General features: G+C 37.3%; 1 protein-coding gene across 2 annotated transcripts in view; it reads left to right on the plus strand.

Moving 5' to 3' along the window:
- Positions 1 to 16,639, plus strand: part of NUP205 (nucleoporin 205) — a gene marked incomplete at both ends in the record, with an annotated part of 66,069 nt that extends 49,430 nt beyond the window's left edge. Inside the window, 13 exons of one of the 2 annotated variants that reach the window (XM_084230089.1) lie at positions 315 to 463; positions 1,470 to 1,661; positions 2,550 to 2,671; positions 5,129 to 5,267; positions 6,980 to 7,106; positions 8,276 to 8,352; positions 10,095 to 10,223; positions 10,403 to 10,529; positions 11,866 to 12,032; positions 13,493 to 13,616; positions 14,062 to 14,190; positions 14,748 to 14,821; positions 16,487 to 16,639. In XM_084230089.1, the coding sequence (XP_084086215.1) occupies positions 315 to 463; positions 1,470 to 1,661; positions 2,550 to 2,671; positions 5,129 to 5,267; positions 6,980 to 7,106; positions 8,276 to 8,352; positions 10,095 to 10,223; positions 10,403 to 10,529; positions 11,866 to 12,032; positions 13,493 to 13,616; positions 14,062 to 14,190; positions 14,748 to 14,821; positions 16,487 to 16,639 (1,709 nt within the window). The remainder of the gene's footprint in view (positions 1 to 314; positions 464 to 1,469; positions 1,662 to 2,549; positions 2,672 to 5,128; positions 5,268 to 6,979; positions 7,107 to 8,275; positions 8,353 to 10,094; positions 10,224 to 10,402; positions 10,530 to 11,865; positions 12,033 to 13,492; positions 13,617 to 14,061; positions 14,191 to 14,747; positions 14,822 to 16,486) is intronic. The other variant, XM_084230090.1, reaches the window with a different exon arrangement.
- Positions 16,640 to 20,647: the final 4,008 nt, after the last annotated feature.

The following is a 20,647-nucleotide window of genomic DNA, read 5'->3' on the forward strand; positions in this document are numbered from 1 at the left end:
TAACCCACCCATGGCACCCATTCTGCGGGAGCTGGTAGTACCCTTACAGCACTGTTTCTGAACTTATTTGAGCTGTTAGCCCACCAGTCATTAATGTTTGCGCTTCTACTCTGTGCCAATATTAGGAAAATGGAGATTGATATTAGTCCTGCTGTTCAGTAAGGTCCCATCTGATGTGGGGAAACACAACAAGCATGGAAACCTACTCATTGGTTGGTGGGCTTTCATGTCCATGGAGTAATAAGAGGATATTTTTTGTTGTGTAATTGCCTTTCATTAGAGTATTGACAAGTCTTTCTGTTGCAACCCTCTAGCCAAGAAAACCATGTGGGAAAGGCTGACAGCTCCAGAAGATGTATTTAGTAAATTACAGAGAGAAAACATAGCCATCATTGAGAGCTATGGCGCTGCCCTCATGGAAGTGGTCTGTCGAGATGCTTGTGATGGTCATGAGATTGGGAGGGTAAAGTAACCTTGTATAGCATTATCATTGTATAAGCACTTTGACATATTAAGGTATAAAATGAATTAGCTTTTATAGGTATGTCACATATTGAGAATTATTTTCTGCAGTTTATTTTCGTGAATTTGCTTATTTGCTATAATTTGGAATTTGTTTTTGTTTGTTCATGTTTTGTTTAATTCTGTTCAGAATATTAGTTCAGAGTGTTTCCCTAGAATAATCTTTTTGCTCATTTTGAGGTTGACCTTATACTTGTACAAATAGATGCTGTTCAATAAAGATCTTCGGATAAGAGAATGCTGGATTGACAGCTTTTATACTAAATAAATCTCTCTCAGGTTTGTGAAGGAGAATTTGCATTTATATGTCTTTAAAATTATGTGACATACTGGTGATAATGTAGTGAGAAGATAGTTTCTTGCTAATCAAGAATTATGTAGGTTTGAATCATGTTTTTGAAGACCATTGGAGACAGGATTTTAAAAAATGGGACATGCCAGTTACACCTCAGTAAAAAAGAAGTGTAAAAAAATGGGGGTAAATATAAATTATATACAGCAAAATAATCTTAAAATCTTTTTAATGCATAGAAAAAGATGCTGGGAAGTGATACACCAAAATGGTTTAACTTTATCAGATTACATATTTTCTACATACTTTTTAATGATTTTTTAATGAGAACATAAAACTTTTTTATTTTTTTAGGGAAGCTATTTTTAAAAACTAATGTTTAGGTTCTGCTAAAATATATTTGAAGCTATTATTTTAATCTGTTAGGTTTTGTTTCAGAAGTATAACTTTACTCTGTAAGACATTCTTTTATTAATGGACTGAGTGAGATTCTGCATACAGTACTTTGAATTTTTCAGAAAACAAAATATGAAAGTTTTATTGCAAGCAATTATTCTCTTTGTAAGAAAAGTTCTAAACATTTCCAGGGAGAGGAAGTTGCTGTTGATTTTGATATTCTTCTCCATCCTCAGGACTTTGTTTTGTTTTCCGTCAGATGCTGGCACTGGCCCTACTTGACCGTATTGTCTCCGTAGACAAGCAGCAGCAGTGGCTTTTGTATCTTTCTAACAGTGGCTATTTGAAGGTGCTTGTAGACAGCTTGGTGGAAGATGACCGTACTCTGCAGAGCTTACTCACTCCACAGCCTCCCCTTTTAAAAGCCCTTTATACTTATGAATCGAAAATGGTAAGACTTCATATGTATTTGGAGTTGAATCAACAGCTCTTTGCCTCTCGGGACTGTACATCTATTAAAGAAAAGTGACCTACATTTTGAATACTCGTATCACATAAACTGATCATTTCTAAGGAGCTTTAAATCTGGATTTGTGCTAGAGATGTGTCTTCTGAGCATGCCAAAGTTGGGGTGAAATGATCCTGAGAGGATTAGTTGGATAACAGGAGTGTGCTTACCCAGGAGCCAGTGCTGCTGAGTGATAAGGCACCTTCTTCTAAGAAGAGCTGTGAGCAAAACGTTTTTCCACAACAAAATTACACTAAAAATTACAGTGGTTGCTTCTTGAACATTCTGTGTAGACATGCCGGTTCTGCTTGAAACACAGGATTTACAGAATAGTATAAATTCACCATTTTCTTCAAATTTCCTTTAATTTTTGTGTTTCCTCTTGGTTAAAAATGTCATAGTAATATTGAATAGAAGCACTGAAGTCTTAGATTTATTAACTTTCCCCCCACATTCATATGTTTATTCAACAAGCATTTATTAGCTACCTATTATTTGCCAGGCATGGCACTAGGTTTTGGAGATAGAGTTGTGAGCAAAACAGACAAACCTTCCCTGCCCTCCCTAAGCTCATACGATGATAACTGAAACTACAGTGTAGTTGAATAATCAGGCAAAGCACTATGAGAAGCCCATCAGATATGCTGTGCCATTTAATTCTCATAAAAATCCTATGAGATAGGGTATAAATAAATATGCCCATTCCTTGCTAGCTCTGAATATTTCTCCATTGATGATTAAACAGCAGAAATGTGCCATGAAAGACTCTCATTTTTATATAAGACCCTTGGGTATGATTTCTGCAATAATGATCTTCCTTTTGTGACTTAGGCATTTCTCACAAGAGTGGCTAAGATACAGCAGGGCGCTTTGGAGCTGCTGAGGTCTGGAGTGATTGTGAGACTGGCACAATGCCAGGTCTATGACATGCGTCCCGAAATGGACCCACAGGGGTAAGTGTCTCTATAGATTGGTATTGTGAAGTTTCAAGTAAAGGGTTGTTAAGGAAAAAAGAGATCCCAAATATAATTTTGCCACTGATTTATAAAAATGTTTGAGCAATACATTTTCATCTGGGTGATTTTTTTTTGCTTTTGTTTTTGTTTTTCTTATATCCTCATGTCATTTACTAATTAGGGACCTAATTCTTCATTTTAGAGCAGGAATGTTAAAAGGAAGTGGGAGAGCAGTTTGCTTGTTAATGTCCTTCCCAATGTTGTTTTGTTCAACAGAAATGTGTTTTCAATTTCTCTTGTCTTTTAAGACATTGCAATAAAATTATAAATTTCTGTGGCTTTTCTATTCCTGATGATTCAAGTTAAGGTTTTAGTGTATATAATATTTTTTCATTTTAACATTTTACCAACTTCTTGCTAAAAATGAAAGCTTTGAGTGAAATTATTTTTAATCTTCTTAGCAGGTCTTGGGGTTCAGTTTAAACTGGGCTTTTTTTCTTTTTGTCCACATGGTGCAACATTGCTGGGCAGATAGTAAGTATGTCCTGCCGACGATAGTGACACTTGGGTCTTCAGTAATTTTCTTAGAAATAGCCATTGCCTGGGCCTCCCCAGTGGCGCAGCAGTTGAGCGCTAGGTTGCAAAGCTGCCCAAAGCCTCTGAGGCGCCGGTTCGATCCCCGGCTGCTACCCGGCCACTGGAGGAGGGTCCCGCATGGCGCGCAGACCTCTCCTGCCGCCCGCTGCTCCCCTCAGCAGTGTACTTCGATCCTTCTGCCTGCTCTGCTCCCCGCTCTAGCTCTGGTGAATTCTCTCACCCTCCCGCGCTTCTGACTGTACCCAGTGCTTGTATAAATAAATAAATCTTTAAAAAAAAAATAAAGAAATAGCCATTACCAAACTGAATCTTTGAGTTTTCAGATGTATCTACAAAACTATTTGACCTCCAGGAAAAAGAATTTTTAATTGGTTTCTAAAGTTTTGAACAAGAGAGTTGTTTTTTCCCCCTTAGGTGAAGAGAGTTGTGTTAATTACACTCCTCAGTTCATGGCATGTTATTATCACTTGTCTGAGCAACACTCTTCTCATCTATTCCCCTTTATTTCCATATTTTGTATTCATTCCCTTTTCTTCAACAGGCAACCATAAACATTTATAATAAATAGTAGTTGTTAATTAATACAATGTTCTGAGATAATTGTCTTAAAGGCTAAGTAATCCTTGAGCTTTTTAAAAATCTTATTTTTTATATATAATGGGCAATGTAGATTTTTTTTTTTGCCTTTGGGTTTAGGAGAGAGAAATTTAGGGAAAAAAGTAACTTTTGTTTTTTTTATCTATTTCTTAATCACAGTCTCAGTGGCCCAGGGAACATTTCTTTCTTTCTTTGTTTTTTTAATATAATTTTTTTTTCATTTTTATATTCCCCATACAATTGCGACCCCCTTATTTTGACCCCAATCCCTCCCCTCTGCCCACCCCCCGCCCCCATCCCCCATAGAGTGTCTCTGTTTCATAGTTGTTTGTTGATTTTTATTTTTACTTTCTTATAGTTATTCTTTTTCCTGGTCCCTTATTTAAGTTTTCTAGATTCCTGCTATGAGTGAGACCAACCGGCATTTTTCTTTTTCTTTCTGGCTTATTTCGCTGAGCATGATCCCTTCCAGCGCCATCCATGTTGCTGCAAATTGCATGTGTTAATCTTTTTTGAATGCTGAGTAATATTCCATGGTGTATATGTACCACATCTTCTTGATCCAGAAGATGTACCTAACTGCCCTAATGTACCTAACTGCCATGGTAATTTGATCTGCTTTCCCTGCCATCAGTCTTCAGGGTTTTCTCACTAAGATAGAGGGCTGCTTGTTATTTTTGGGCATTTGGGTTGTTTCCACTGTTGTAAACAGTGCTGCTATAAACATAGGGGTGCAGGTGCTCTTTGGAATTGATGTTTCTGTGTCCTTTGGGTAAATACCTAGGAGTGGAATTGCTGGATCATATGGAAGCTCTATGTTTAGTAGGTAAAGAAATCTCCACACAGCTCTTCATAGTGGTTGGACCAGTTTACACTCCCACCAACAGTGCAGGAGAGTTCCTTTTTCTCCACACCCTCACCAACATTTGTTGTTGCTAGTTTTTTTAATATGTGCCATTCTCACTGGTGTAAGATAGTATCTCATGGTAGTTTTGATTTGCATTTCCCAGGGAACATTTAGAGTAAAATAAATATGGTTGGAAATTTTCAAATGTCTTAGCAAATTACTCACACTTATTTTACTATGATTTAGCAGAATTCAAATAATTCCATTTTTACTAAATGTATATGTGGCTACTCATTATTAGCTTTGCATCTTAGCCACCTGTGACATGTTTGCATGGTCATGGTTGGGGATTATTAGAATGCACCTTAACTTTTGGACTGTTGCTCTCTTCTCCTTTGGTGAAATGAATGAAGCGTGTTTGGCATGAGAGACCCCCCCATGTTCATCCCTACTCCGGTGGATCGGTACCGGCAGATTCTCCTTCCAGCTCTCCGCTTGTGCCAAGTCATCCTCACATCCAGTATGGCCCAGCACTTGCAGGCAGCGGGGCAGGTAAGAGGAATCCTAGTGCAAAAAAGAAATGTTTGGTGAAAACCCCTTATTTTACAAATGCAGAACCCCTATATAGGAAGCTTAAGTGAATTTACCTTAATCGTACTGTTTGTGGCAGGGCTAGGTCTAGAAAGTGGGTCCTTGTATACTGTACTGAAATTCATTAGCCCATTTTTGTTCTCCTGTTTGAATGAAACACCACAGTTAATAAGTAGAGCAGTGAGATGGAAAGCAAGATGTTGAATGACTTCTAAAATGTAATTTAACCAAGGCATTTATTGAGAGAAGACTGTACATTTATTAGGCCTTGCAGAAAACAGAGAAGGTAGATGGTAGTGCCACCCTTAGTTGTGATACTTACAGAATGAAGTAATTGAAATAAGTGAATTTTCTAGCTTAATCACATTTTTATCTTTAAACTTGTTTTATTTTCATGGCTTTTCCATAAAAGCTTCAAAAATATATATTTTGTTTCTTTAATAATATAACTTCACTAATTAGGTTTATTATTATAATCTGCAAACTTTTATTGTATTTATTGCTCTATTGTGATTCCCTCAGAAACTGTCCTAATGGTAATTTGATCTGCTTTCCCTGCCATCAGTCTTCAGGGTTTTCTCACTAAGATAGAGGGCTGCTTGTTATTTTATACAGCATCAGTCTAGGTAATATCCTACTCCTTTCAGACATAGACTTTGAGTCAGTATTTTAAGACTCACAGACTTTTTTTGTCTCCTACTTTATTGAGATTAAGAGTTTTTAGTAGAAGTGGGACCTTTGGCAGGAGATGTTGGTTCTGTACTACTGCTCTTGTACTGATTCTAGCAGCATCCACTGAGGAGCTGTAAAAATACACAGATTATTGAGTGTCATGTCCAGCAATGGTGTGCTGAGGCTAGGAATCTGGTATAAAAAATAAAAGAGCACAGCTCCTTAGAGTCATTCAGATATTTGGCTTGTTTGGGTTTAGTCTCTGCCTTCAAAGCATTTATAATCTAGTTGAGATGTTTGTTCATGAAAATAGTTTGAGAATCCTGCATGACAGTGCATTGTAGAATGCTAAGGTAGAAGTACAAAGTTTGGAGGTCCGGATTTATATCTTTCCTATTTACATATCAAAAGGATAATGAGACTAAAGCTTTTATGTGATTGTTCCTAGGTTACTCTAATCAGACTTTCATAGAGCAACTTGAATTCAGTGAATCATTTTTTATGCCCACTCATAGTAAATTCATGTTCTAGTTGCATATGCACAAAGGAAAAAAATCAGGGTTACATAGTAGTTTTCATGTACTAATTCCAAATTATAGTGCACTTTTCTATAGTACACTTCCCCTAAATATATTACTTTCTAAACATTGACATCATCTTTTAGCTTTCCATGAATTCAGTATGTTTGCTTTTTGTAGAAATAAACAGTTTAAGTGCAGAAATAAGTTTTTCTTTTAAATTTTATGTTTATTGTTGTTGAGATACTGTTCTAAATGCTTAGCATGTTAATTGGTTTAATCCTCATAAGTCTCCTAAGTTAGAACCGTTGTTCATACTTTATAGATGCAAAATAAGTAAATGCAAAATTAGGTAATGGCTAATCTAATATTCATTACATTGAATTACTTGCTTCAGTGTTTTAAAAAAAATGGTGATTTATAAATGGATGATATATTACTCTTCTATGTGTTTCTTCCATTTCTCTCTCCTCCTTGGCTTAGGTGTTGCAGTTTCTTATCTCACATTCTGATACTATTCAAGCAATCCTGCGCTGCCAGGATGTCAGTGCTGGATCTTTGCAGGAACTGGCTCTGCTGACAGGAATTATAAGTAAAGCAGCGCTTCCTGGTGAGTTTTTTACATTGGATGGACTTTAACTGATTCTTTACAGACTGACATGTACTTAATAGAACAAGGTTTTTATTCCTTTGCAGCTGTATTTGACTTAATTAAAATTGGTAATGCTAATAATGTTAGCTGACCTTGTAAAAGGAATAAGTTTATATACAAATGAAATATGTTCAGTCTAACAAGTTCAAAAAGCTCACAAAATAATTGACACTTAAAATCCCATTCCTAGAAATGGCCAAATAACATTGGTAGGTTGCTTTGTGTAGGAGAGAGAGAAACGGACATACAGAGGTAAGTTGTGAGAATGGCATAACCATTTACATGCAGTTTTATAAGATAAATATTTAATTTAGTGAACTTAGTTAAAAAATTAATTGAAAATAAGACATTGGTACTTCAAGAAGTTGATCTGCTTGATTTAGAAATTTTCTAATATATCCAGACTGAGAAGTTGAAAGGATATTTTATTTTTCTGTGTGCAAGCTATACTTTTGCCAAAGGAAAAAAGAAAATCAAATGAGAGTTAATAGAAAAAAAGAAACACATTCCATTTTTAGTGTTTCATATTCTAAACTCCTATGAGAAAGTACTTTATTGCTGAATTTAGAAAATTTTAACTTTCATGGTTATAAATAAAAAGGTTTTTCTTTAAAAGTTAAAAAATAGGGCCTCCTTGATGGCCTACAGGTTAAGTCTAAGCGCTATAACTGCTGCCACCTATATTCAATCCCCGACCAGGGAGCAACCCACATGGTACAGCAGACCTCTCCTGTCTTGCCTGCTGTTCTCCTCAGCAGTGTATTTCAGTAGATCTGACTGCTCAGTAGATCCCCTCTCTGTCTTTGGTGAATCCTCTCAACCCCCTCATCTCTGGCCTATACCCCAGTTCTTCTATGCAAAATAATTAAAAATTTAAAAAACAAAAACAAAAACTAAAAATTGCCTTTCAAATTCACAAACTCATTCTAGATTTTGATTATAAATGAACGAGCGTGTGCTAGTGTCCCTATAACCTGTGCACGGTTGTGGTTCTCAAAACTCTTCCTTGTTAAGAGTCTGAGTATATGCTCATAAGGAATATAAAATATTAGAACCAATCTTCCACTGTAATGTTTTTATTTTGTTGATTATAAAACTATGTTTAAGAGCACTCCAATTTTATTTAGGTATATTAAGTGAACTTGATGTTGATGTAAATGAAGGATCCCTAATGGAATTACAGGGGCATATTGGAAGATTCCAGGTAACTGATTCTTTTTTATTTTGAGTAGCAGCTGAAGGACTTGTAAAAATACAATAGTTCTCGTACCTATCCTCTTCATTCTGCTTCCTAGATTTGGGCAAACCCTTTAAACTCTTAATGATTCTTTCATATCTCTGCATTGCATACTTTTATTGTTACTACTTGATTTTCCAATTTCCACTAAGGAAGATGAGACTTTAGATCTCTGTATTCTTTCTCCTCCACCATACAATATGTGCCTTTCCCACTAGCCCCCCTCTTGTCAAACTCAAGATAATCATATCAATTTTGGTTATGTCAATTTTAGTGTTACATTATTACGATTATGTAAATGTCATTTATGATTAAATGACAGGAATAAAGCACTTTTTTGTTTACAACATTTTGTTTTCCCTAGAGTCAATAATTGGGGGGTTTTTCGGCTTGGTTTTTATGTAGTTATTATGTATTCCCAAATGCTTTTCCAATTATTTAATCTCTCAATATATTCAAATATTATATGGCTTATCAATTAGCTATTTTATCACTGTCTGGGAGCCTCCAGATCTGATCTGAATATCTGTGCATTGTACTCACTAAAAGTAATTATATTTATACATTAGAATTTATAATCCATTGTTTTTGATTCAGTAATTTCTCAACCAATCTTCTTTCAAAGAAAATGTATTTTTCGTTGATCTTTTTAAGGTGACTTCTGGAAATGTTTTAGTATATCAGTTTTATTTGTAAGAGTAACAAACATAGTTATTAGTTTACAAAATAGATATAACTATTTTGGCAAATAGTTATAGTCTGTAATACATTTTGCTATATACAAACTTATTATTTAAACAAATACCAGTTTAAACAAGACATTATATATGCATGTGTGTACACACATATGATGTTACCGGTTCTTAAAATATGTTATTATTGTGTGCTTACTATGTGCAGAATGCCATGCTAAGCACTTTAAATAAATCCACTGTCTTAAGTAATCCTGGCAACAATCTTAGAAGGTAGGAATTGCTATTAGCACTCTAGAAGTATAAGCATTAAAAATGGAGGAAATTAAGTAATTTGTCCCAGGTCACTTAGCAAAAAGTCATGTACCTGCTGTTGGAACTTATATCTCTGATCCCAAGCCCATGTGCTAAATAAACCCTGTACGTATTGCCAATTTAGACAATCTTGTCTTTTCCTTCTGAGAATCATAGGAACAATTGTATTGTCAGTGAAAAGTACCAGTATTTCAGACAGATGTCATTTGCATTTTATCTGCCTATGCTACCTATGTTCCCAACCTTTATATGGAGTCTCCAGACGCAGCCCTCGAAGTAATAGCCTTTAGATTTGAACCTTAGTGACAAAATTATCATGGGTGTGCTTGTTGCTAACCATCTTCCATTTACCATCTCAATTTGCTTCTCGTTGGTTAACTGCGTGCATTTATTTAATGGGTATCTTCCAATGAATAACTAAGTACTTTTTTGGTAGAATGCAGAAAATTCTTAGGTTATATTGGGGATTAACTGCTAAAGAAAAATTGGCATTTTCATGAGTTAACTGCCAGTCAAGAACATTGGGGGAAAGATGAGTTTTAATAGTGCTAACATTAGTTGGCTCAGTTGAAAAAAGGGAATCAGATGCGTTAGAGAATGATTCTCCTCCCCACTGAGTTTTTTTTTAACATCCCTGAAGAGAGGTCACTAATTTTAAACATATCCAGCTAGATCTGAACTGAATATCCTTTTTTTCCTTAGCGCCAGTGCTTAGGACTACTCAGTCGCTTTGGTGGCTCTGACAGATTGCGTCAGTTTAAATTCCAAGATGATAATGTGGAGGGCGATAGAGTGAACAAGAAAGATGAGATCGAACTGGCTATGCAACAGGTAAGAGGGGTAAGAATTGTGTAACTGTCCCTTAAGGTTTTTATGTTTTTGAAAATATTTGATAAAGATAACATGTAATTTTACAAACAGATTTATAAATTTGGTCTTCAAATCTGGATTTCTGTGACATTAGGACATTCAGGGGGCTAATATTTTTTATTGCTTTTCTTCCATTGTAGATTTGTGCCAATGTCATGGAATATTGCCAGTCACTCATGTTGCAGAGTTCCCCTACCTTTCAGCATGCTGTGTGTCTCTTCACCCCAAGCCTGTCAGAAACCATTAACAGAGATGGACCCCGGCAAGGTGAGCCTCATTCATTCAGTCTGTATATGAGTAAGTTGCTGTCATTAGGACAAGTTTTTGTTGTCTTCAGTAAGATAAGGGTTTTTTTTCTTTCTGAGTAATTATTGGGAAATTTTTAAATGGTTTTAAGAAGGAGACGTGAGTAGGTATTATTGTCAGACTTGTGGATAGGCTGGAAAGCTCAAGACAATAGGGAAACTCAAGATTTTCTGAGCACAAATCTAGAAGAGTTGTGTGGATATATTTTTCAATAGTACTTGAGATCCCATGGGAAGGATCTAGTATTAGAGAGTAAGCTAGCTGGGTGGAGGGTGAAAATATAACAGATAGTTTATATGTAAAATCAAATCAAGCTAAATACAGTGTCTGAATTGGGTTTTGAATAACAGCTCCAAGTTTTAATAATATAGTGAAGTAAAATTTAGATGCCAGCTATCCTGGCTTACCCTATGATTTCCTAATGACCCAGGAGGAAAGATTTGGAATACAAGGTAGGATGATGGATTGGTTAAAGCTGTCATCCCAGGGCACACCACGCCCATTCTGATCTTGGTGGGAGTAATGGAATGGACAGCTCATAATTTCAGGAAGGCTTTTGTGAAGATTTCTGTGAATCATTTTGTCACCATTTCATCTTTTTTTAACATCTTATTTTTAAATTACATAAAATGCATACATAGAATATTATTAAAAATATATTCATTTTACAACCTCTTCTATAAATTAAGCTGCAAACTCTGTCTAGCTCTTACTTAATGTACTCATAGGATTAAAAGTGCTTTTTAAATTGAGGCTAAATCAAATTATACTTTTGGAATACTTCAGTTACTGTTCTTCCTATCTCTTTGGAACAATGACTTTGAACTGGGAATTCAGTAACCAGAAAAATGTGAACTGGAAGTGAACCCAGAAGGAGAGGCAGGAATTACTCACTTTGAATTAAGAAACTTCAAAATTGTGTGTACCGTTTTTGTATGTGTGTGCACAGTGCAGGGGCTTGGGGGTCTGTGGGAAGATAGATATGGTGGTTAGTAGCTTTCATCAACTTCTCAAAGACACCCAGAAAAGGATAAGCGCTACCATTTCCAACAACCAGATTTCCTTATTCTCCCCTAAGGTCCTCAGCCTTCTGTACATACCTCATTACAGCCACTCCTAACCGCTCCTTTGAACTGCAAATGGTATTTAAAAGTAGTCCTGGGTTGATTTTAATAACAGATTGCATGTCCTTACATTCCTGAACATCCCGTGTTTAAAAGAGGTCATTTGGAATTCCTATAAAATGCTTGTAAGGGGAACATTGTTTTTTGTTTTGTTTCTTAAATTATCTTGTTAGATACTCAAGCTCCAGTGGTTCCATACTGGCGCCTGCCTGGTTTGGGCATTATTGTCTACCTGCTGAAGCAGAGCGCTAATGACTTCTTCAGCTACTACGACAGTCATCGACGGAGTGTCAACAAGCTGCAGAATGTGGAGCAGCTTCCTCCAGATGAGATAAAAGAGGTAGGAATTTTGTAATGAGCTGTGGATACTTCTGTGAAGCCGTCGCTTTTGCTATTAAGGGCATTGCTCACTATTACTGTGTCACACTTGTGAGTAAAGATGATGTATGCAGTAGACAGAAGGAAGAAGAGTTCCTGGCCTTGGATTGCATCTCGTAAGCACAGCAACTCTTGACTGAAGACAGGGGCTTATGCCTCTTCAAGACCACCTGCCACTAGTAGACAGGCAGTGACCTTTGAGTAAAGAATTTCGGTAACTCTGAAACCTGTGCTGAGAAACTCGAGTTCCTACTGCAGATGTTTTTTTTTTTCAGTAGAAGGTTGTCTTAGTGCCTTTAGTATCTTCAATATCTGCTGAGTGAATTTTTCAGACAAATGATGTGGTGTATCAGACCTGACTGCTTGCTCTTGGTGTCTGGAATCATCCCCTGGTACTTACTGTAGCTAAAGTGCTTGCTCTCTTAGTAGCCTGTCTTCTTTCTGTTTGGCACAGCTGAATATAAGGCATCTCTTTGTGGTGTTGAAGCTTCTTGGTGGCCTGTTGTAGCCTGGCTATTGAGCCACTTTGCCAATCCTGGTTCCCATGAGGTTTTTTGAAAAATTTCATTCACTCTTAAGAGTAGTCAAAGTTACTCTTCGGTTGTAGGGAAAAATTATTTTGTTAATGATGTGCCAGGCCCTGAGCTGCATGTTTTACCTGAGCACAGGAGGCAGATATTGTGTCCACTCCCCATTTCTCAGATGAGGAAGCTGAGACACCAAAAGTTTGAGTAATTGACCCAAAGCCACATAACCAGCAAGTAAAGCTGAGGCAGGAATGACTGACCGGGTTCAGATAACCCCTGAAATTGTGTGGTTTACACCTGGCAGTTCTTCCAAATGCAGAGCATTTCATGGGTGATGGCAGGACTGACCAGAGGTGCTATAGCGTCACAGTGAAGTATGTGGAGCTCACCAGCCCCACGCCAGTCTGCTCTCTGCCAAGCCTAGTGACTGGACATTAATTGAAATGGTTGTGTTTATAGGTGTGCCAGGTTGAGAGGTGGCCAGGGGAGTTATGTTCTAGAAGTCTACATCATCTTCACAATATGCATGATAGCTGTTACAGAAATGTCCACAGTATTGTTACACCTGCTACTTGAAACCCATGTTCTGTTTTGTTTTAGTATTACGGGGAATTCAGGGTTGGGGCCCATCATGAAAATGTGTTTCCAGGGCAAAGCTTTTTCAGAAAGCAATAGATGAACATTCATTTGTGAAGTCAAATGCTGCTTTGATGCTTGTTGGTTTGTTTTTTAATTACTAGCTTCCTAACTTGATGATAAACTCTTGCTTGTGAGGGTGTTTAAACTCATTTGAGTGTTTTTCCTAATACTTAACCATAAGCAACCCTCTAAGAGTAGAGTTTCATCTATTTTGTTAGGTTTAAGATTCTTAATATTGCATGTTTCTTTTTCTTAGTTGTGTCAGTCTGTGATGCCTGCTGGTGTTGATAAAATCTCCACTGCCCAGAAATATCTTCTAGCAAGACGGCGGTTGGTGAAGTTGATCAACAATCGAGCTAAACTGCTATCCCTTTGTTCTTGTATCCTTAATGAAATCAAGCATGACTTGAACGGTGACCTTTTAATAGAGTCTTCACATGTGGGAACTGTTTCCTTATTATCACACTATTTGGGGCCTCAGAACCATATGATAGAGACATGGTTACTGTTAATTTTTTCCCAGTAATACCTGTTAGATTACCAAGTGGAAATTTTTTTTTTAATCTTTCAAATAGCTGATACTCCTGATAATATATAAAAACTGTCTGGACAGACAACAAGGACATGGAGATGGTGCTAGCATAGTGCTTCACAGCCCCCACCTCCTCCTTCTCAGCACACCTGGCTGTTTTGGGACCAGACACCTTTGGTGTCTGTTAGACAGGGGGTGTGGGCACATCTCTAAGTGAGTCTGTTCCTTTTCCCCAGAAACTGGTTTGTAGGTCTGTGATGAGATTGTTTTCCTTTCATTTGAGCTCTCCCCAGTTATCATAGAGACCTGCCTGTTTATTCTTTGGCGCCACCTGGAGTACTACCTGTTGCATTGCACTCCCACGGATTCTCAAGATTCCTTGTTTGCCTCCAGGACTTTATTTAAAAGCAGAAAACTACAAGGTAGGCGTCATTCTGAAAATTAATGAACTATGAATGCCTCTACACTGTAGTACCTTGAGAAATTAGTTACATTTTTTCTTTTTATTTTATGTTTTTGGGTTATTAAGAGTGTATTGGGTAATAGAGAGATACTTAGTTATTGGACATAGCTATTTTCTGTATTTTGCTTCTGCCCATGGGACATGGTATGGGTCATAAAGGTATCTTAGAGACTTCTCAGTTTCTTGCAGTTAAGGGCTAATCTAGACTCTCCTGATAAATAATTTTCCAGAAGAATGGAAGTGGGTCAGTGTAGGCCATAATTTTTGCTCTTGGAGTGAGCCTATGACCAATGCATATACATTAGATTCCTTAGATAGGAAGAAACAAAAGAAAATCTTGAGAACCTTCTCCTAGACCAGTGAAGTGCTTCTGGGGCCTATATATACTGAAACTGAAATAGTTACTAGTGTTAAGCCATTTTTTTTCATTGCACTGTAGTTCACTGTCTTCAGCTTCTTTCATTGGCAATAGGTACATACTTGCAAAGCTGAGTTGACTGTGCGTTTTATCTCTAGATTCCTTTGCTTCAGACACTAATCTGGACTTCAGAAGTGGGCTGACTATAGTGAGCCAGCATGACATCGACCAGGTACAGTTCCGTTCTCATGCTCTTTTTGTTTACTTACTTAAATTTATTTATTTAGTGTTCTGATCTGTTACTCTTTTGTTTACTTAATATTTACTTATTTATTTATTGGACATGGAGAGGAAAAGCCAAATATATTTGTAAGATTATCATTTTCAAGGTTACATACAAAGACCTGATTTGAATTTTGGCATGGCCACCTAACAGCTTTGAGAAATTGGCTGAATTTTTGAGCTTTATTTCCTCATCTAAGAAATAGGAATGATAATTCAACCTCAAAGAGTTTTGTCAGAATTAAGTGAAGGTCGATAATGTGAAGTGCCTAGGGTAGTCCTGGAACATATTAAGAGTTTAGTAATTGGTAGGCCTTATGATCTGGAAACTCCCTAAATTCTTTATGATGAACTTCATGGATTTTTTAAGCACTTAATTTCTCGAAAATAATTTAATGATAAGATTGTGAGCAGCCATTAAAAATGCAACTGTAGCAGACTATAATATTACATTATACAGTAATATATCCTTAGTAACCTCTTTATCAATAGTGTTAGGATGAAGGAAGAGCAGTCCAAAAAAATTAATGAAAACCTCATTAAACTAATAACGACATCTTATTCCTCACAGAGCCTCTATTGTTCGTGTGATACTAGGAAAAGTATGAATTACAGCTAGCTCTGCTGCTAGGCCTCTGGATGTCCTAAACAATGAGTTGACAATGCCCCTGCCTTTCTCCAAGCCCCCTTGGTCACTGCCTTTCTGAAAGCTGAAGGTTGAAGCTACCTGCAAAGGAGAGGAACAGCTTCAGATACTTAGCCAGTCGTCATGGATACCACACAGTCAGCCTAACCTCGCCTATGTGACTTCATAATAGTAATTCATTTTTTGGCTAGCCTTCCTTAGGGAAGCTAGTATTAAATGAGGTCATGGCAGAGTTAGCTAAAGAATAGATTATCTGGAAGATGTTTAATAAACATGTTGAATTAATAACTTACTGTTTCAGTCAGCTGGTCTGTTGTAAAGTTAGAAAAAGTCAGGATTTAAAAATATTCTATAGTTTGATTTTAATACAAACCTAAAAGCAGGTAGATTCATCTAATTTTGTATAGTACTTAAAAGATGGATTCAGAATTGCATATGCTTTCTAAAACATATGAATTCTAAAGTATACACCAGGTTTCCTCCCCACATTCAGATTTATTTTTTTTGAAAGTAAAAGAATGCAAAGTTTTTTTAATTGAAAAAAGGAAGTGAAAATTAAAAGCTTCTTTCCAACCTGTTCTCTGTTTATTTCCTTAAAGACACTCTTAATAGCATCTTACATGATCCTTCAGGAAATGTTTTCCTGCATATGTCAGTTTATCAGCAGCATGACAAATGGAAATGTTATTTAAAAGTTGTTTTAAAACAGAATCAATGGTTGTTGCTATTTAAACCCTATTTAAAATTTCACATATTGGATGTGAAATTTTCCCCTTTTTTATGCAAAAAAAGGAAAGGGGAAAACATCAGTATCATACCAATACATTTTCAGGTGGAAAATGTTAATGTTTAGTTTATTTGGGGCCTGAGAAAGGACTACATTATGAAAATTCAAAGGTAAGACATGGAATAAAGGAAGTACTTGAGACTGCAGTTTTAATAATGAAATGTTATCTCTGTTGCCTCTAGCTTCAGTCTGATGCCATCAGTGCTTTTGGTGAATCTCTACAAAAGAAACTTCTGGACATTGAAGGATTATATTCAAAAGTCCGATCTCGCTATAGTTTCATACAAGCTCTTGTCAGACGTATCCGAGGCCTGCTGAGGATATCACGGAATTGAGAACTTATGCTTACACTCTTCCAGGGAAGAGATGAATTGGGAAAAACCCTCTCCTTTTTATAGATAAGTTTGTTTCTAAATTATGACCAAAAAATATTTTGCTATTTCTTTCTTTATATATGGATATCTTTTCTGTAAACTTCTTAGCCTGGTTCCATTCTCACCAGTAAAAAATAAATACTTTTTAAAAAAATGAAATAAATGTATGGTCAGTCTATTGAAACTTTACCTAAAAGATGATCAGCATCAGGAATCTAGCAAATAAATCTTCCATTGTGGTGGCTTCCCTCAGGAGTATTCTTCTGACTGCTAGGTTAAAGGTCTTGTCTGGAGAGTCTAATGTTTTCTCCCTTATGTCTACATTCTTCTTTTTCTGATGTTCAGGAGTACTTCATGCAGTCAAGTGGATAATAAACTATAGCCGAGTTCTTTCATGGAATATGCTACTCAGTACTGTGAATCATGTATTACAGAAACGTCCAAAAAGTAAAGCCTTCTCTTTCCTAAAATTATTTTTATTTTTTAAAAATATTTATTTATGTATACAAGAACTGGGGTACAGGCCAGAGGTATGGGAGGGTGAGAGGATTCACCAGAGACAGAACAAAGAGCAGAACAGGCAGATGGACTGAAAACTCTGCTGAGGGGAGCAGCAGGCGAGACGAGAGGTCTGTTGTGCCATATGGGTAGCTGCCTGGCCTGCTAGGGATCGAACCCTCGCTGCAGAGGCTGGGGACAGCTTCATAGCGCAGTGCTCAACCCGCTGCACCACCAGGGAGGTCCCCTAAAATTATTTTTAAATTTTTTTCTTTTTCCCAAAATTAGTGGTATTTTTTCTTGTCATGTATGTAAGTAACAATATAGTTTGCATGTGTTTCTTAGCTGTGATTACGAAACTTCTCAAATTCATCATCTGCTTCTATTTCTCATATAATTAATATGATGGCTACAATTAGGGCAAGAGAATTTATACAATCACCATTTTACTTCTTGCCCAGTTATATTTATATTCAGTGACAACTTCCTCTGAAAGTCCATTTTTCCATTTCTAGCCACCAATTATTTCAGCCTTATGTATCAGAGACATTGCTGAGAGAGGAGTCTTGACTCTTACACAGTAGCTGAAAGTTACTACTTAGTTCTGTGTGTTGCTTTTTCAAAAATCTTGTCATCAAATTTCCATGGTGTTTAAGCATTCTTTTAAAAAGGCTTTGTCAATGTTATGTATTGAAAGTAACTGAATACCATGTGTAAACATTAGACTTTTGATAGGAAGCATTGTGCTGAATAAACACAAGTCTTAAAGGATGTGGATAAACTGATAGCTGGGTCCCGTGTAGTAATGCTGTTGCTCCACTGCTCAGGCATGTGGTAATCTTTATCTGGAGCACAGACAGGAGCTTGGGGGTCATCAGAAGAGAACTGGGGGCACAGATGCCAAACATTTTATAAACCTGATGTGTGAGATGGAGATATTAAACTCAACTGATAGTAAACTAAATTTGAAATTAATTAAAAATTTCAGTTTACTGAGTATATCTTCTCCCCTTCCCCTTTATCCCCTTTTCTCCTGAAATGGCAGTACACCGGGCTAGAAGGTAGGGCCGTGCAGAGGCCTCTGGGAGAGAGGGGAAGGAAGGATTGCAGTGTGGTCAGATATGCTGTTTGCATAGGAAACCAGCAGAGAGGCTAACCCTGAGCCACAGGGGCTCCACCTGACTCAGCTTCTGCACCTGCTCCTGGAGAGGGGCTTGGTGTCACCCCTGCTCTTAAGCAAAGCACAGGATAAATAGATTTTAGATATCTTGTTTTAAAAAATTTTAGCATTTAAAGGGTAGGTTCACTTACTCCTCAAGAATACTAAATAGGGCCTCCCTGGTGGCGCAAGGGGTTAAGACGCAACCTATGAAGCTGTCCCCGACCGTTGCAGCACGAGTTCTATCCCCAGCCAGGGAGCTACCTACATGGCGCAGCAGACCTCTCCTGACTCGCCTGCTGCTCCCCTCAGCAGTGTATTTCAGTCGATCTGCCTGTTGTGTTCCCCACTCTATCTCTGGTGAATCCTCTCACCCTCCCGCATATCTGGCCTGTACCCCAGTTTTTGCATGCATAAATAAATCTTTTAAAAAAAAGAATACTAAATAAATATAAAGTCTTAATATATTGTTTTTACTGAGTAAATCCGTTTGATGGGGTGAGAAAATCAAAGTTACCTTTTCCCTAATTACTGTAGTTTTCATAAAGCAGTGCTGTGTAAATTGATAATGTCTGAACTTTATCTCACCTATCAAAACTATTCATCACAATCTAGTCTTTTCTATGAATTTAGCTTTTGCTTTCCCAACTTTTTGAAGCATTTTGAATCTTTTGAACATTTGAAAGAAAAGTACAGTGAACCAAACAACTTTCCACTAGCTTCACCAACTGTCAACATGTCTCACATTTGCTTTATCTCCTTTTTATATGTATCCATGTTGTTTTGACCTTAGGGCTCACTCTTGATGGTGTACATTTTTTTTTTTTTCATTTTATTTTTATTTATTTATTTTTTTTGACAACAAAACATTTAATTATTTTTTTTTTAATAGAGGCATGCTTTATTTATTTGTTTGCTGGTTTGTTTGTTTGTTTTGTTTATACATGCACTGGGTACAGTCAGAAGTGCGGGAGGGAGGGTGAGAGAATTCACCAGAGCCAGAGCGGGGAGCAGAGCAGGCAGAAGGACCGAAGTACACTGCTGAGGGGAGCAGCGGGCGGCAGGAGAGGTCTGCGCGCCATGTGGGACCCTCCTCCGGTGGCCGGGGAGCAGCTGGGGATCGAACCGGCGCCGCAGAGGCCAGGCGCAGTTTCGCAACCCAGCGCTCAACCACTGCGCCACCGGGGAGGCCCTCTTTTTTTTTTTTTTGCCCCATTCTGACCCCAATCCCTCCCCTCCCGGCCCCCACCCTCCAAAAAGTGTCTCTGGTTCATAGTTTTTTGTTGATTTTGATTTTCACTTTCTTATAGTTATTCATTTTCCTGGTCCCTTATTTAAGTTTTCTAGATTCCTGCTATGAGTGAGACCATCCGGTATTTTTCTTTTTCTTTCTGGCTTATTTCGCTGAGCATGATCCCTTCCAGCGCCATCCATGTTGCTGCAAATTGCATGTGTTAATCTTTTTTGAATGCTGAGTAATATTCCATGGTGTATATGTACCACATCTTCTTGATCCAGTCATCTATTTTTGGGCATTTGGGCTGTTTCCAAAGCTTAGCTATTGTAAATAGTGCTGCTATAAACATAGGGGTGCAGGTGCTCTTTGGAATTGATGTTTCTGTGTCCTTTGGGTAAATACCTAGGAGTGGAATTGCTGGATCATATGGAAGCTCTATGTTTAGTAGGTAAAGAAATCTCCACACAGCTCTCCATAGTGGTTGGATCAGTTTGCACTCCCACCAACAGTGCAGAAGAGTTCCTTTTTCTCCACATCCTCGCCAACATTTGTTGTTGCTAGTTTTTTTACTATGTGCCATTCTCACTGGTGTAAGATGGTATCTCATGGTAGTTTTGATTTGCATTTCCCTGATTACAAGTGATGTTGAACATTTTTTCATATGTCTGTTGGCCATTTGCATTTCCTCTTCAGAGAAGTTTCTTTTTAGCTCTTCTGCCCATTTTTTGACTGGGTTATTTTCTTTGTTGTTGCTGAGTCTCATCAGCTCTTTGCAGATTTTTGTGATCAGTCCTTTATCATTAGTGTTGGGTGCAAAAATGTTCTCCCAGTTGGTGGGGTTTCTCTTTGTTTTTGTTATTGTCTCTTTTGCTGTGCAGAAGCTCTTTAATTTGATGTAGTCCCAGCTGTTTATCTTTGCCTTCACTATCACTGCTTTGGGTGATGTGTCTGTAAAGATGTCTTTGATGTGCAAATCGCGTAGTGTTTCGCCTATCTTTCCTTCTATGTATTTTATGGTTTCAGGTCTTATGTCTAGTTCTTTAATCTTGATGGTGTACATTCTATGGGTTTACAC

The sequence above is a fragment of the Talpa europaea genome (genome assembly GCF_964194135.1).
Source record: "Talpa europaea genome assembly, chromosome: 3".
NCBI classification, from domain to species: domain Eukaryota; kingdom Metazoa; phylum Chordata; class Mammalia; order Eulipotyphla; family Talpidae; genus Talpa; species Talpa europaea.